Here is a 12,978-nt window from a genome sequence, read left to right on the forward strand (position 1 = left end):
AAGAAAAGCACATAAGTCATGTTAAGGAGTTTACATTTCCTCCTAAGAGTTATGGAGGGTTTTAAACCACAGAGTGACATGAATTACATTAAATAATAACTTGGGCTGTAGAGCAGAAAATGGATTGTAGTAGGCAGGGGTCCCAGTGGGAAGAAGACCTATTAGGAGGCTGTGCCAGTAATCCAAGTGAGAGGTGATGGTGACCTGACTTGGTTGCTTGGATTGATTCAGAGTAAATTCAATAGAGCAGTAGACTCAACAGAATTTGATGTTGAAGATGAGAGCCATGTGTCAAGGATCACTTCTGTGTTGTTGGCATGAGCAATAGGGATGAAGAGCATTGAAGAGTTGAAGCAATATTTGGGGATGAGGTGTCATACAGTTGATATTATGTATATTAAATGAAGGAAGCCTGTGTTATAGCGAAGTGGAGGTAGCCAATAGACACTTAGATATACAGCCTGTAACTTGGAAGACAGTTTGAGTTAAAAATTAAGAATTAGGAGTTGGAGATAAAGAATTGGGTCTAAGCCATTGATGGCGAACCTATGACACGGGAACTCATTTTTTTGGTTGATTTTTCTTTGTTAAATGGCATTTAATTATATAAAATAAATATCAAAAATATACATCTTTGTTTTACTATGGTTGCAAATATCAAAAAATTTTTATATGTGACACGGCACCAGAGTTAAGTTAGGGTTTTTCAAAATGCTGACACGCCGAGCTCAAAAGGTTCGCCATCACTGGTCTAAGCCCTAGCCAGTTTGGCTCAGAAGATAGAGCATCGACCTGCGGGCTAAAGGGTCCCAGGTTCAATTCTGGCCAAGGGCACATGCCCAGATTATGGGCTTGATTCCCTCAAGTAGGGGGCATGCAGGAGGCAGCCAACCAATGATTCTCTCTCATCATTGATGTTTCTATCTGTATCTCTCTCCCTTCCTCTTTGAGGAATTCTTAGTATTTAATATTCGCATGGAGGAGGGGACAAGAGAGGAGTAGCCATAAGAATAGAAGGAAATTAGGAGGTGTGGTGTGCAGAAGGCGAAGTGCAGAACATGTTTTAAGTAGGAGGATGTTATCAACTGTTTTAAGTTCTGCTGAAAGTTTGAGAAACTGGGGACTTAATAATTAGATTTGGCAACATGGCAAATTTTTTGTAACCTTTTACTACAGCAGCTTTGGTGTACTGGGTGACAAAAGAGTATTTCAATGAAAAAGTGGTCCTTTAGGGCATTTGCCATTAAGACAGAAAAGGGTCCACAGGCTTTTTGCTACATGAAGGTGCGATAACCTTAGTGGAGTAGTGGAATGGTGTGTGTGGAAATCATATTAACATGAACAGAGGACTAAGTTAGATCTAAGGAATGTGAGAAACAGGTGTAAACAACTTTATTTTAGAAGCTTGGTTTGGAAAGGGAATATTTGTTTCTGTAACATATTTGCTGGATATTTATTATGGCTCAGGCACTGTTTCGGTTGCAGGGGAAATTCACTGAAGGAAACAGACCAAGTGCCTTCACTTCATTTGACGGAAGTGGGAGGGAAGGAGCCACATGGATATTTGAGGGTAGGAGATAGCAGGCATAGAGGGAAGAAAGAGCAAAGCCTCTCAGGGTGATAGCTTGCCTTGTGTGAGGAATAGTGAGTATAACTGAAGTGAAATGAGTAAGGGTGAGAGTAGCAGGAAATGAAGCTAGAAAAGTAGCCTGAGCCAGATAGATCATTTAGGGCCTTATAGGCTATGAATCTGACTTCATATTTTATTAATTAAAATAAATACAGTGATAAGTGATGGGAACACCCTTACAGGATTTGGAGCAGGAGAATGACATGATTAAAATTTTATTTTAAAAGGATTTTTTCTGGCTGCTATAAGAGGGCAAGTGTTTAGGCAGGGAAGTCAGTCAGGAGGCTATTGTAATAGTCTAGGCAAGAGACAATAATTGTATGGATTAGGCTGTTAGCAATAGAGATGAGAAATGGTAGATTCCGTATATATTTTGAAGATTTATATTGTAAAGGATTTGCTAATGAATTCTGTATAAGGGGTGAGATGTCTAGACTAGGAGAACAATCAAGATACTTTGGTTGGATTAACTGAGTGAATGGAAGGGAAGGATCAGTTAGTTGAAAGATTATGGGGAGGAGCACGTTTTGGTGAGAAAAAAATCTAGATTTACATTTTGGACAGGCTAAATTTTAATGCTTTTTGATGTCTAAGAAGATATCTTATTTGGAAATGTGATTCCATAGTTAGGGGAAAGGTTGACTTTGGAGATGTAACCTTGGGAATCATACAGATGGTAGATAAACAGTGAAACTGGGTGAGATAAAATAGGGAGTGAGTGGAGTAAAGAATAGAAGAGGCCCAGGCATTAACAGCAAGGGCAGCAAAGAGGACTCTATCCAGGAGGAAGAGAATGCAGCAAAGAGGACTGAGAGGACTGGTAATGATGGAGCAAGTGTAGGAGGTGTGTTCAGACGCCAAGTGAAGAAAAACGGTTTAAGTAGGAGGAAGTTACCAGCTGTTTGAAATACCTTGGAGAGTTGAGTGAGATGAGGAACTAGAATTAAGTATTAGATTTGACAGTGGGAGGCCATTGGTGACCTTTCCAAAAGCAGCTGTGCTGGTGGGGGTGAAAGTCACTTGGAGTCAGTTTAGTAGAAAATGGGAGGAGAAAATGTCAGACAGTGGGTATGGAGGACTCTTTCAAGAAATTTTGCTGTAGATGGGAGTAGTGATTCTATACAGACTAACTGGCAGATTGGGGGTGGGAAGATGAGACAGTTCTCTTCTTGTTTCTATTTTCTTAGTGAAATAAGAGGTGAGTTGTTCCCTGAGTGAAAGGAGGGATAAGCTGATATTGGAGGCTGGAGGAAAAAAAGAAGTATGAAATAGTCATCTTGAGAGTGGGAAGTGGGAAATGTAGAATGATTAACAATCATTACTGAAAGTGGGAGGTCTGTGTCATGAATTTAAAACCAAGTGAGGTGAATCATCATAGTTTATTTGTGAGTCATCATAGTTGTGTTTTATTTTCATCTATATTCAACTACTTGGGTCCAGGCATCAAGTAGGTAAAAAAGCTGGGTCTCAGTAGAGTAGGGGGTTGATCCAGGTAAGTACCAATGGAGGGATGAAGGAGCAAAAGAGCTGAGTCCATACAAGTGAATGATTAATATGGGTAAGCAAGGAAAGTGAGACATGGTGAAGAGTGGCAGTGGGAAGGATAATGGGTAAGGAAAAGGTAGAGTCAATGGATTTGGTTCTGAAACTGTGAGAGAACTGTTGTATGGGGAAAGCATCTTTGAAAGAAAGAGAGCATTTTGGTCTTCAGAGGTTGGAATGCTTACAATTAAAGTTTGGAAGTGGTGACTTCATTGGAAGTTATAAGGTCACTAGAGGTCCGATACATGAAATTCATGCAAGGGTAGGCTTTCCTTCCCCTGGCTGCGGGCACTGCTTCCCTCTGGCACCCGGGACCTGGGCTTCCCTCGCAGCCCCTGCTTAGTCTGGAAGGTCGTCTGGAAGGATATCTGGTTTAATTAGCATATTATGCTTTTATTATTATAGATGACTGTGGGAATGGGTGGCTGAGGTCAGTTGAGGAAAAGATAGTTGGAAATGGAGGGATTAGGGAACTGAAAATGCTACACTTTTAGGTGGAGCATCTCTGTGAATGTTGAAATCACTAGGAATTATCACAGGAGCAGCAGCGAAGGGAAAGACAGTGAGCCAGGTGCTAAAAATCTTCCGTGAATGAGAGGATGTGATTTTGAGATCATAAGATAACTTCAGCAGTTAGTAATAACGATGTTAAATGCCTCCGAAGAGCTAGACTTTTTGAAGGACAAGAGAATTGGTAATGAAGAGTAAGAAATTCTAAGCTGGGGAATAGTTTGGGAAATGAGAGCAGATTTTGTGGTGTAAATGGAGAATATGTGCCAGACAGAATGAAGTTGAATGTTTGGAAGATGATCAGTGGTTATAAAAGCTTGCATTTTATTTTGTTGATGACTGATGAGGGCAGAAAGGAATGGCTGTTGGGTAAGGCTTTGTTTTACCAAATTATATTTAATAAGCAGCCCATATGGTATTATATTAATTTCTGATTTTAAAATAGTGCAGTTGGGTTCAGATTCTCATTTCTGTCTTTCCTTTCTGCCCTGGTTGATAATCACTGGGTTGTAATATGTATGAATGCAGATCATATTGAATTTATTCTAGAATTTAAATAGTAAAATTTGAAAGGGAAGTAAAGTGATTTAGAGACAGGATAAGGAGGTCTTTTGTTGCCATTTATTTAAAGAAAGAAAATGAAAATGTAAGCCCTAATGCTGTTTAAATAAATGACTAAATAAATATATCTGGCTTGCAAATTGATATTGACTCTTTTTTCCAGAGGAAGAAATACTACCTAGTGATGTGAAGAAACAATTGACTTCAATCTCTGAGGAGATGATGGATCTGGCTAAGCATCTTCCTGACACTTTTAGGAAATTGGAAAATCCACAGAGGTTAAATATCATTTTTAAAAATCAATTCTGTTAGTTCTTATTGCATATAAAGAATTACTATTCATTAAGGTAGACTTATATAAGTTTGCTCGAATACAGGCACACAGATCACTGTATAAATTTGAGAACTATCTTTCCAGTTTTAAATTATGCATCAAAAAGTTAAGGGTTTTTCTGTCTGCTTTGTAGGATATCTTAGGCAGCAAAGGAAAATAAAATGAATAAGTCCATGTGAAGGAAAATATTTATTATCCAAAGTTGTCTTTGTGTTTTGGGGCATCTTTCATTTCATTACAGTTTGCTCACTTGAAATCTATAAATAAAAGCAACTCATATTCCTACCAGCTTCATTATTCTGGTTATTATCTCATTATTACATAAGAATTCTACCCAATCAGTAGACTATTAGAGTAAGAGACATTCAGATTTAAAAGATCACTTTATAGCTAATGAAATAGAGAACTTGAAATATTTGGATTAATAGACATAGGACATAGGACTGATTGGTGCTGGTAGCTAACTCCTTTTGGAACCAGGCCTTGACCTAGTCTTAATTGCTGAATGGCTTCCTTGTTAAAAGGAAGATTGCTCTGGAACAGTGAATGATTTACAATGTGGCAATATAATTTTGAGGCAGAAATACTTTGTAGAAATATGAAGCAGTTAGTTAAAATAGAATTCTGACTGACAAATGAATGTTAATGTATTCTCTGCTGGATGAGATTTGTGATATTTTGATAGAGAGATTTCAAATATGATATATAAATTCAGCTCTTTTTCAAAGTCATTTTTCCTCTTAGCAATTTGTTTTAGTAGTTTTTATGTAACTTTGAGATTTTGGGAAAGATATACCTCTCATTTTTCCCCTCCATGATGTTTATGCACATTTCTGATTTTTTTCCAGCAATTAAAATATCTTTGAATGCTTTGTTTTGTAATGCCGAAGATATATAGGTTCCCTTAAAACTTGAGAATGGAAAATACTAGGTTCATTTTTAGTAAAGATACATCTTATAAAGTTTTATTGTCAAAACAAAAACTAGATAAATCTCTGATTTCAGGTTCTTTGTAATAAGTCTACAGTAATGCCTCATTTATCTAGATTATACCTCAGAACCCGAAGGGAACGAAAAAGGGCCTTGAACAGCCAAAATACATGCCATAAACATGAATTCAAGCTCATTTAACTGTATTTCCAGTGGAGTACTGTACATGAGGCCACAGTCGGAGCATATTTGCTTCCTGTTGTTAGATACATTTTGACAAGCTTGGATATCCAGTTAAAATAAAGACCAGGTATGGATAAGGAATGATATGTACATGACAACAGCTGGAAGTTATAGTTAATTAGCTCCGAAGTGGAGGGCAAAACTATAAAAATTTAAGGACTCTTAAAATAGAGCAGTTTGAGGTTTGTTAACAAGGGAATAGCTTTATGCTGCAGTGGACCTGGGAAAGTATTGGATTGTACAGTATTACTTAGTCATTGATTTAAATTCAGTACGTATTTGTGGTATTGCCTTTATGTACTTGACATTCTGCTGGGTGCTGAGGTTGTCTGTAGGTTACTAAAATACATAATAATACTCCTAAGAAAGAAGGATAATGCAATAATCCTATGCATTATTGAAGAAGGCAGTGCAACTTTTGATGTGTTTAGAGTAAATAATTATCCTACATGAAATGTGTTATTCTCTGACGTTAACAGGAAAAATGAGCCCTTAGAGACTTGTCAATCTGTGTGTCATTGTTGCTATGTTTATATGTCGCGTTCCCCATGCATTTAACAATTAAACTGGGGCGCATATCTGTTCCTACTAATGTTTTACATACAGGTCTTATATGTGTATATCTATGTATTAATGATAAATGTTCTTTATAAGATTTGAAGAGTTGTAGAGTTTTAGAGTTAGTGAGTTTTTAGGTTTGAATTTAATTTTGTTTTTGATTTTTTGATGTTGACTTTGGCAACTTAAGCTTGAGCCCAACTTTGCAGTGTGGTTAAAACGGTGCTTTCAGTATGGAAATAACTCATAACTTTTGATAGTTTATTCCCATGAATGACCAAATCTTTATTTGAATCATCAATATGAAACTTTAAAAGTCATGTCAGTCTGACTTATTTTACTTAGTACGACATTCTCTAGATCTATCCATGTTGTTGCAAATGGTAGTATTTCATCTTTTCTTATGGCTGAGTAGTATTCCATTGTATATAGGTACCACATCTTCTTTATCCAGTCATCCATGGGAGGACATTTAGGTTATTTCCATGTCTTGGCCATTGTGATTAATGCTGCAATGAATATAGGGGCCCATATATCTTTATGAATAAACGTTTTCAAACTTTTTGGGTAGATACCCAGAAGAGGCTATCTATTATGGTAGCTCTATTAATTTTTTGAGGATCCTCCATACAGTTTTCTGTGGTGGCTTTACAAATTTACATTTCCACCAGCAGTGTATGAGGGTTCCTTTTACTCCACTCCACAACTTCTCCAACATTTGTTATTTCTTGTCTTTTTTATAATAGCCATTCTGACATGTGTGAGGTGGTATCTCTTATGGTTTTAATTTGCCTTTTCCATATAATAGTTGAATTTGAACATTTTCATATATTGTTGGCCATCTGTAAGTCTTGGGAGAAGTGTTTGTTCAGGTCCTCTACCCATATTTAAATTGGATTATTTATTATTTATTGTTGAGTTGTATGAGTCCTTTATATATTTTGGATGCTAGCCCCTTATCCGAGGTATTATTGGCAAATACCTTCTTTCATTTGGTTGAGTGCCTTTTTGTTTTATTGATGGTTTCTTTTACTGTACAGAAGCTTTTTAGTTTGATATAGTCCTATTAATTCATATTTGCTTTTACTCTCCTTATCTTTGGGGTCAAATTCATAAAATCCTCTCTTAAGACCAAGGCCCATAAGTTTAGTCTCTATGGTTTCTATGTATTTAATTGTTTATATTTATGTCTTTGATCCATTTTGAGTTAATTTTTGTGTATGGTGACAAATAGCAGTTTAGTTTCATTCTTTTGCATGTGAGTTTCCTATTTTCCCAGCACTATTTATTGAAAGGCTTTCTTTCTTTTCATTGCATGTTTTTTACTCCTTTGTCGAAAATTATTTGCCAGTATATTTGTGGGTTCATTTCTGGGCTACCAATTCTGTTCCATTGGTCTGTGTGTCTGCTTTTCTGCCAATACCATGCTGTTTTGATTATTGTCACTTTGACAATATGATTTCACTCGTATGTGTGGTATAAACAGAAAACAACAAATAAACAAAGAAAAACTCATAGGCACACACAACAGTATGGTGATTACCAGAGGGGAATGGGGATGGGGTAGTAGGGGAGGATAAATGGGGTTAAATATATGATGACAGAAGGAGACTTGACTTTGAGTGGTAAATACACAGTGCAACATACAGAGGATGTATTATAGAATTGTACACTTGAAACTTAGTGTTACCCCAATAAATTTAATAAAATTAAAGGTCATGTCATATTTTATTAAGTATTGATTATAATTCAGAAAAATTAGAAGAGCTAAACAGAAGCATTAAATTGTATAACATTATCTTTGCTCAACAGAATCCCTTTTCTCCCTTTAATTTCTATTTTTATTAACTAAAAATTGCTTTAATAAGCCCTATAACCAATATGTAAGATAGTGTGTCTCATGTTATACTCTAGCAGTGGTTTTCGTGTTTAGTTAACCAGGTTTGTTTATAATATAGCCATTTAAAGTCACTTAGTTAAAATGCTATATTAGCAACTATATTTAAGGAGTTAAGAAATTCACTTCATATTTATTCTATACATCTTCATATTTTTTCACTTCATATTTGCCCACTGAAGGGAAGTGTTTTTTTTTTTCTATTCCAAAGAATTTGTGTTTAGTTGAGATTTTTGAAGATACAAAACATCATCATTTTTGAATTATAACAAAGTTGGGACTAGTTTGATCAGTAAATTGAAAAAAATAAGGTAAAACCTGGGATCATAAACATTTTCTTTTAACTTAACGTATCCACGTGTATGTATTTCTAATTTTCTGTTATACATCACGGCTTTTTCATTAAGCATAGGCCTGATGTTTGGAGTTTTGCAGAGTGTTTCTTGTTTAAACATACCCATGTGTATCATCTATAATTTCCAGTTTCAGTTTCTGTAAAATGGAGTGAAAACTCAAGACCCTTGAAGCAATCTGAATATAGATTCCTAAGATTTGTCCTCCAAATTTTTATGGTTATTTGAACTACAGTTAATCAAAGAGAACTTATTTTTAAAGGGAAATTTGCTAAGTTTTTCTGCATGTTCAACTTAGAATTCAAGGAAATAGTGTTTTTGTTTTTAGTGGTTATGTATCATTGTTGTCATTTACATTTCATTAAATTAATTGTGATAAAAAGTATGACTGGTATAAACAGTTTGGGACTGAACACTGCTGCACTTAATAAACATACAAGTCACCTGTTGATTGCAGAGGTGCATTGCTGGTTAGAGAGTAGCCTACCAGCTGTAAGTCTATAGTGGGCATTAGGGAATGAAGAGCAACTTTAATCCAATAATCCAGTATGTAATTGAAAAATAAAAACAAAACAAAACAGTGTGTCCTTGAAGTAAAGGTCAGTTTAGAAAGCTATTTGTCCAAAAGCATTAAAACTTGTCCTTATAGTTTATGAAATTAAAGCTGAATTAACCTTTCTTAACATTTTTTTAGGGTTTCTATACTATTGAAGGATATTTCAGAAAATCTGCATTCACTGAGGAAGGTGATACTTGGTTCTCCTGAGACCGAACCTAGGTCCAGCATTAATTTTAACTTACTATCATTCGAAGATCAAGCTGGTGGAGTACAACAGAGACAAGAGGAGACATGGGACACAACACTTGATAATTTAATTCTACAGGATGGAGAAAATGTGCTTGGAAATGAAGTCAAACAAGAAGATGGACTAGAACACAATAAATTGAACGAGAATACAGAAGGGGGTTGTCTGATGTCGTTAGATATTACAGAATATGAACTGCAAGTTTTGGAACAGCAGGCTCAGGAAAAGAACTTTAGTGATATTGCTTGCAAATCTCCTGAGGTACTAAATAAAGATAAAACAATTTTCATTCACCCGTAGAGGTTGGCACATTTTTTAATGTGAAGGGGCACATAGTAAATATTATAGGCTTTGTAGATCGCACAGACTCTGTTGTAACTACTTAATTCTGCCCATTTCTGTGTGAAAGCAGCTATTGACAAATGTAAGCAAACGAGCTTGTCTGTGGTTCAATGAAATTTTATTAACAAAAGCAAAAAGTGAGCTGCATTTGACTTGTGAGCCATATTTTGCTACTTCTGACTTAGTATAATAAGCAGCATCTTACAGTTTTGCAGTGGAAAGATTTTATAGTGTCAGTACACATTTATTGGAATTTATTATTTTAACATTCCTCCTGCCTTTTACCTAATAGCTATCTCTGCTAACATCTGTTTTACCCTTTAATTTTTTAGAAATTTCATATTATGTGTATACTTTGAAATGATGTTTCATATAATGATTCAGAATTATGATCAGGATTTCATGATCTGACTGACATTATTTACCCTAATTATCGCCATTTTTTATTATGTAATAATTAGTAGCATTTTTTATTTATCCATGAAGTACCTCATTTAAAATGTGAAAGAGTTAAAAAAAATTTTTAAGCTTAATATTTTCAGGTTAATTAAGGTTCTACATTCTTTTCCTACTTACAGTTTAAAGATTAGACATTTTTGGGTGATCTTTCCTCCATATTTCTTCTGTGGGTTTCATTTGTGCAGATTCATGTGCTGTTAGACACTTGGTTTCTGGGGATTGCCAAAATTTTGTAAAGTTTCCTCATATCTAAATATCAGCAGTAGCTAAATAAATAACTTATCTGACATTGTTTTTCAAATATATGTAGATGCTATTTGTAAAATATTGATTTACTTAAAGGTATTTTTATGATCATAGATTGTTCCCGACTTTGTGTAGAATTTTTCAACCTTGCAAAGAGGTTCTTACGCTCAAAAATTTTGGGAAACACAGTTTGACATTGTTTAATGATAGTTGAACTTGACACTTTGTGTTCTCATTTATAGTGTGGACTTTATTTCAAGTTTAATGTTTGTTTTTTTTATCTTTCCAATTATATTTCTTTCTCTTTTTATTTTATTTTTTTTTTGTTTCTATGTTAATTCCTCCTTTCTTTTTCCTCCCTACCACCCTCCTTCTCTTCTGTCTCTCTATCATAGAAACATATAAATATGTATTATAAATTTATCTTAGAGAAGAGAATATTTTGTAGAAGAGAGGTATGGAGTCAATGAAACTGAAATTCATGTTTTAAATTCTTTTTTTTTTAAAGGATTTACCTTCCAAGGATAATGAAGAAGATACATCTTATATAATTGAAAGTGATGAAGATTTAGAAATGGAGATGCTTAAGGTATGTTTAAAATTATGGAAAATTACTTCCAGTTCTTTCCAAAGGACATTTAATTAACTAAAAAATTGCCTAATTCTAAACTGGTTCCACTACAATGAGATTGCTATCAATTATGTAACATTAGATTTTACTTTCCAATTCATAGTTCCTTATACTTTACTAGAGGTCCGCTGCACGAAATTCATGCACAGGTAGGGTGCATAGGCCTGGCTGATGATCAGAGGTTATCTTTGGGGTGACTGGCAGGGCGATTGGGGGGCGGGAGAAGGGGTCACTGGCACCCGCCTTGGCTGGCCTGGGGCCTGCGGGCTAGAGGCAGCTCCAGTGTTGCATGTCTGCCTCTGGTGGTCAGTGCACGTCATAGCAACCGTTTGTTCTGCCAGTTCTGCCATTCAGTCAATTTGCATAATTAGGCTTTTATTATATAGGATATGTTCTATGAATAATATTTTAGTAGTAGAATACTAATCTTTACAAACTATAAGACATATTAATATGTTTTCTGTGTTCCTTCTTAGGTCACTTTTTAAAAATCGTTTCCTTGAGGGTGGATTGTGGTTCAGCTCTCCAGTATTGAAATAGGTTTCTTTCTTGCCATTCATGTGTATCCCCTTTTATATAGAAGTTCTGTATTTATACATTCATTATTCTTTTTTCTTTCTTTGGTTTTCTGTACTGTGAATATTTTATATTTATTATATATAATCTTCTAATGTTGTAAATGGTTCAGTTTTCTCCTGTTATCAAAAGGAAATTACTGTTTTATTAGAGGCCCGATGCACAAAATTCATGCAAGGATAGGCTTTCCTTCCCCCGGCTGTCAGCACCGGCTTCCCTCTGGCTGCCAGGACCTGGGCTTCCCTCTGGCTGCCAGCAGCCGGCCCCACCCCTGCCCCCGCCTGCATCCACCTTGGCCTGGTGCTGCCCATGTCCAACCCCAGTCCCCACTTCTGCCTTGATTGATTGTCCCGCCGGCCAGTGGCCTGGGGCGATTGAGGGGTGATGGCGGGCCCCCCCGATCAATCACATCACACCCACTTTGGCTGTCCTGGCGCCAGTGCATGTCATAGCGTGGTCATCCAGACAGTTGTTCTGCTGTTTAGCCGTTCGGTTGATTTGCATATTACACTTTTATTATTATAGATTATCTATTTTTAATATATCTTTATTGCTTTCAGAGAGGAAGGGAGAGCAAGAGAGAGATAGGAACATCATTCAATGGCTCCCTCCTACATGTCCCCAGTGGGGATTGAACCTGGACATGCACTCTTGACTGAAATTGCACCCAGAACCCTTCAATCCACAGGCCAACACTGAGCTAAACTGGCCTCTAGGAATATATATTTTATTGATTTTTTACAGAGAGGAAGGGAGAGGGATAGAGAGCTAGAAACATCGATGTGAAAGAAACATCGATCAGCTGCCTCCTGCACACGCGCCACCGGGGATGTGCCTGCAACGAGGGTACATGCCCTTGACCGGAACCATATGTGGGACCCTTGAATCTGTAGGCCGACGCTCTATCCACTGAGCTAAACCAGCTAGGGCAGGGCATAATTTTTTTATTTTCTACCCCTTCCCCCAACCACTAGTTTTTTTGTCAGGTCTGTTGGGCCAGCCTGACAAAGTTGAGCCAGGCTGAGGCAGGGAGGTGGGAATTGAGAAAAGAAAGAAAGACAGGAAAGCGGGATCGGGAGGACCCCAGTTCTCGAAGAACTGAAGCAAGTTTATTAGCCACACAATCTTATTTATACACAACACACTGAATAGGAGGTCTGTCAAGAGGAATGTATTCTTTGTTCCTCTTAATCTCTAAGGGAGAGACACAGCAGAAGGACAAGTTCTCGGTATAGCATATCTCAGTCAATAGTTACAGACTTCTTGGTAAGCCATGAAAGGCTGTTCTCATTCTACTGATAATCGCCATCCAAACAAGTCTGGGAAAACTGTGTGGGTAAGGGTCCCAGCCTTGCTAGCC

At 36.5% G+C, this 12,978-nt stretch overlaps 1 protein-coding gene across 8 annotated transcripts in view; it reads left to right on the plus strand.

Moving 5' to 3' along the window:
- Positions 1-12,978, plus strand: part of WRN (WRN RecQ like helicase) — a 129,899-nt gene that overhangs the window by 37,301 nt on the left and 79,620 nt on the right. For all 8 annotated transcript variants that reach the window (XM_036298494.1, XM_036298495.1, XM_036298493.1 and 5 more), the window contains 3 exons: positions 4,407-4,521; positions 9,253-9,625; positions 10,920-11,000. In XM_036298494.1, the coding sequence (XP_036154387.1) occupies positions 4,407-4,521; positions 9,253-9,625; positions 10,920-11,000 (569 nt within the window). The remainder of the gene's footprint in view (positions 1-4,406; positions 4,522-9,252; positions 9,626-10,919; positions 11,001-12,978) is intronic.

The sequence above is a fragment of the Myotis myotis genome, unplaced genomic scaffold (assembly GCF_014108235.1).
Source record: "Myotis myotis isolate mMyoMyo1 unplaced genomic scaffold, mMyoMyo1.p scaffold_m19_p_3, whole genome shotgun sequence".
Lineage (NCBI taxonomy): Eukaryota > Metazoa > Chordata > Mammalia > Chiroptera > Vespertilionidae > Myotis > Myotis myotis.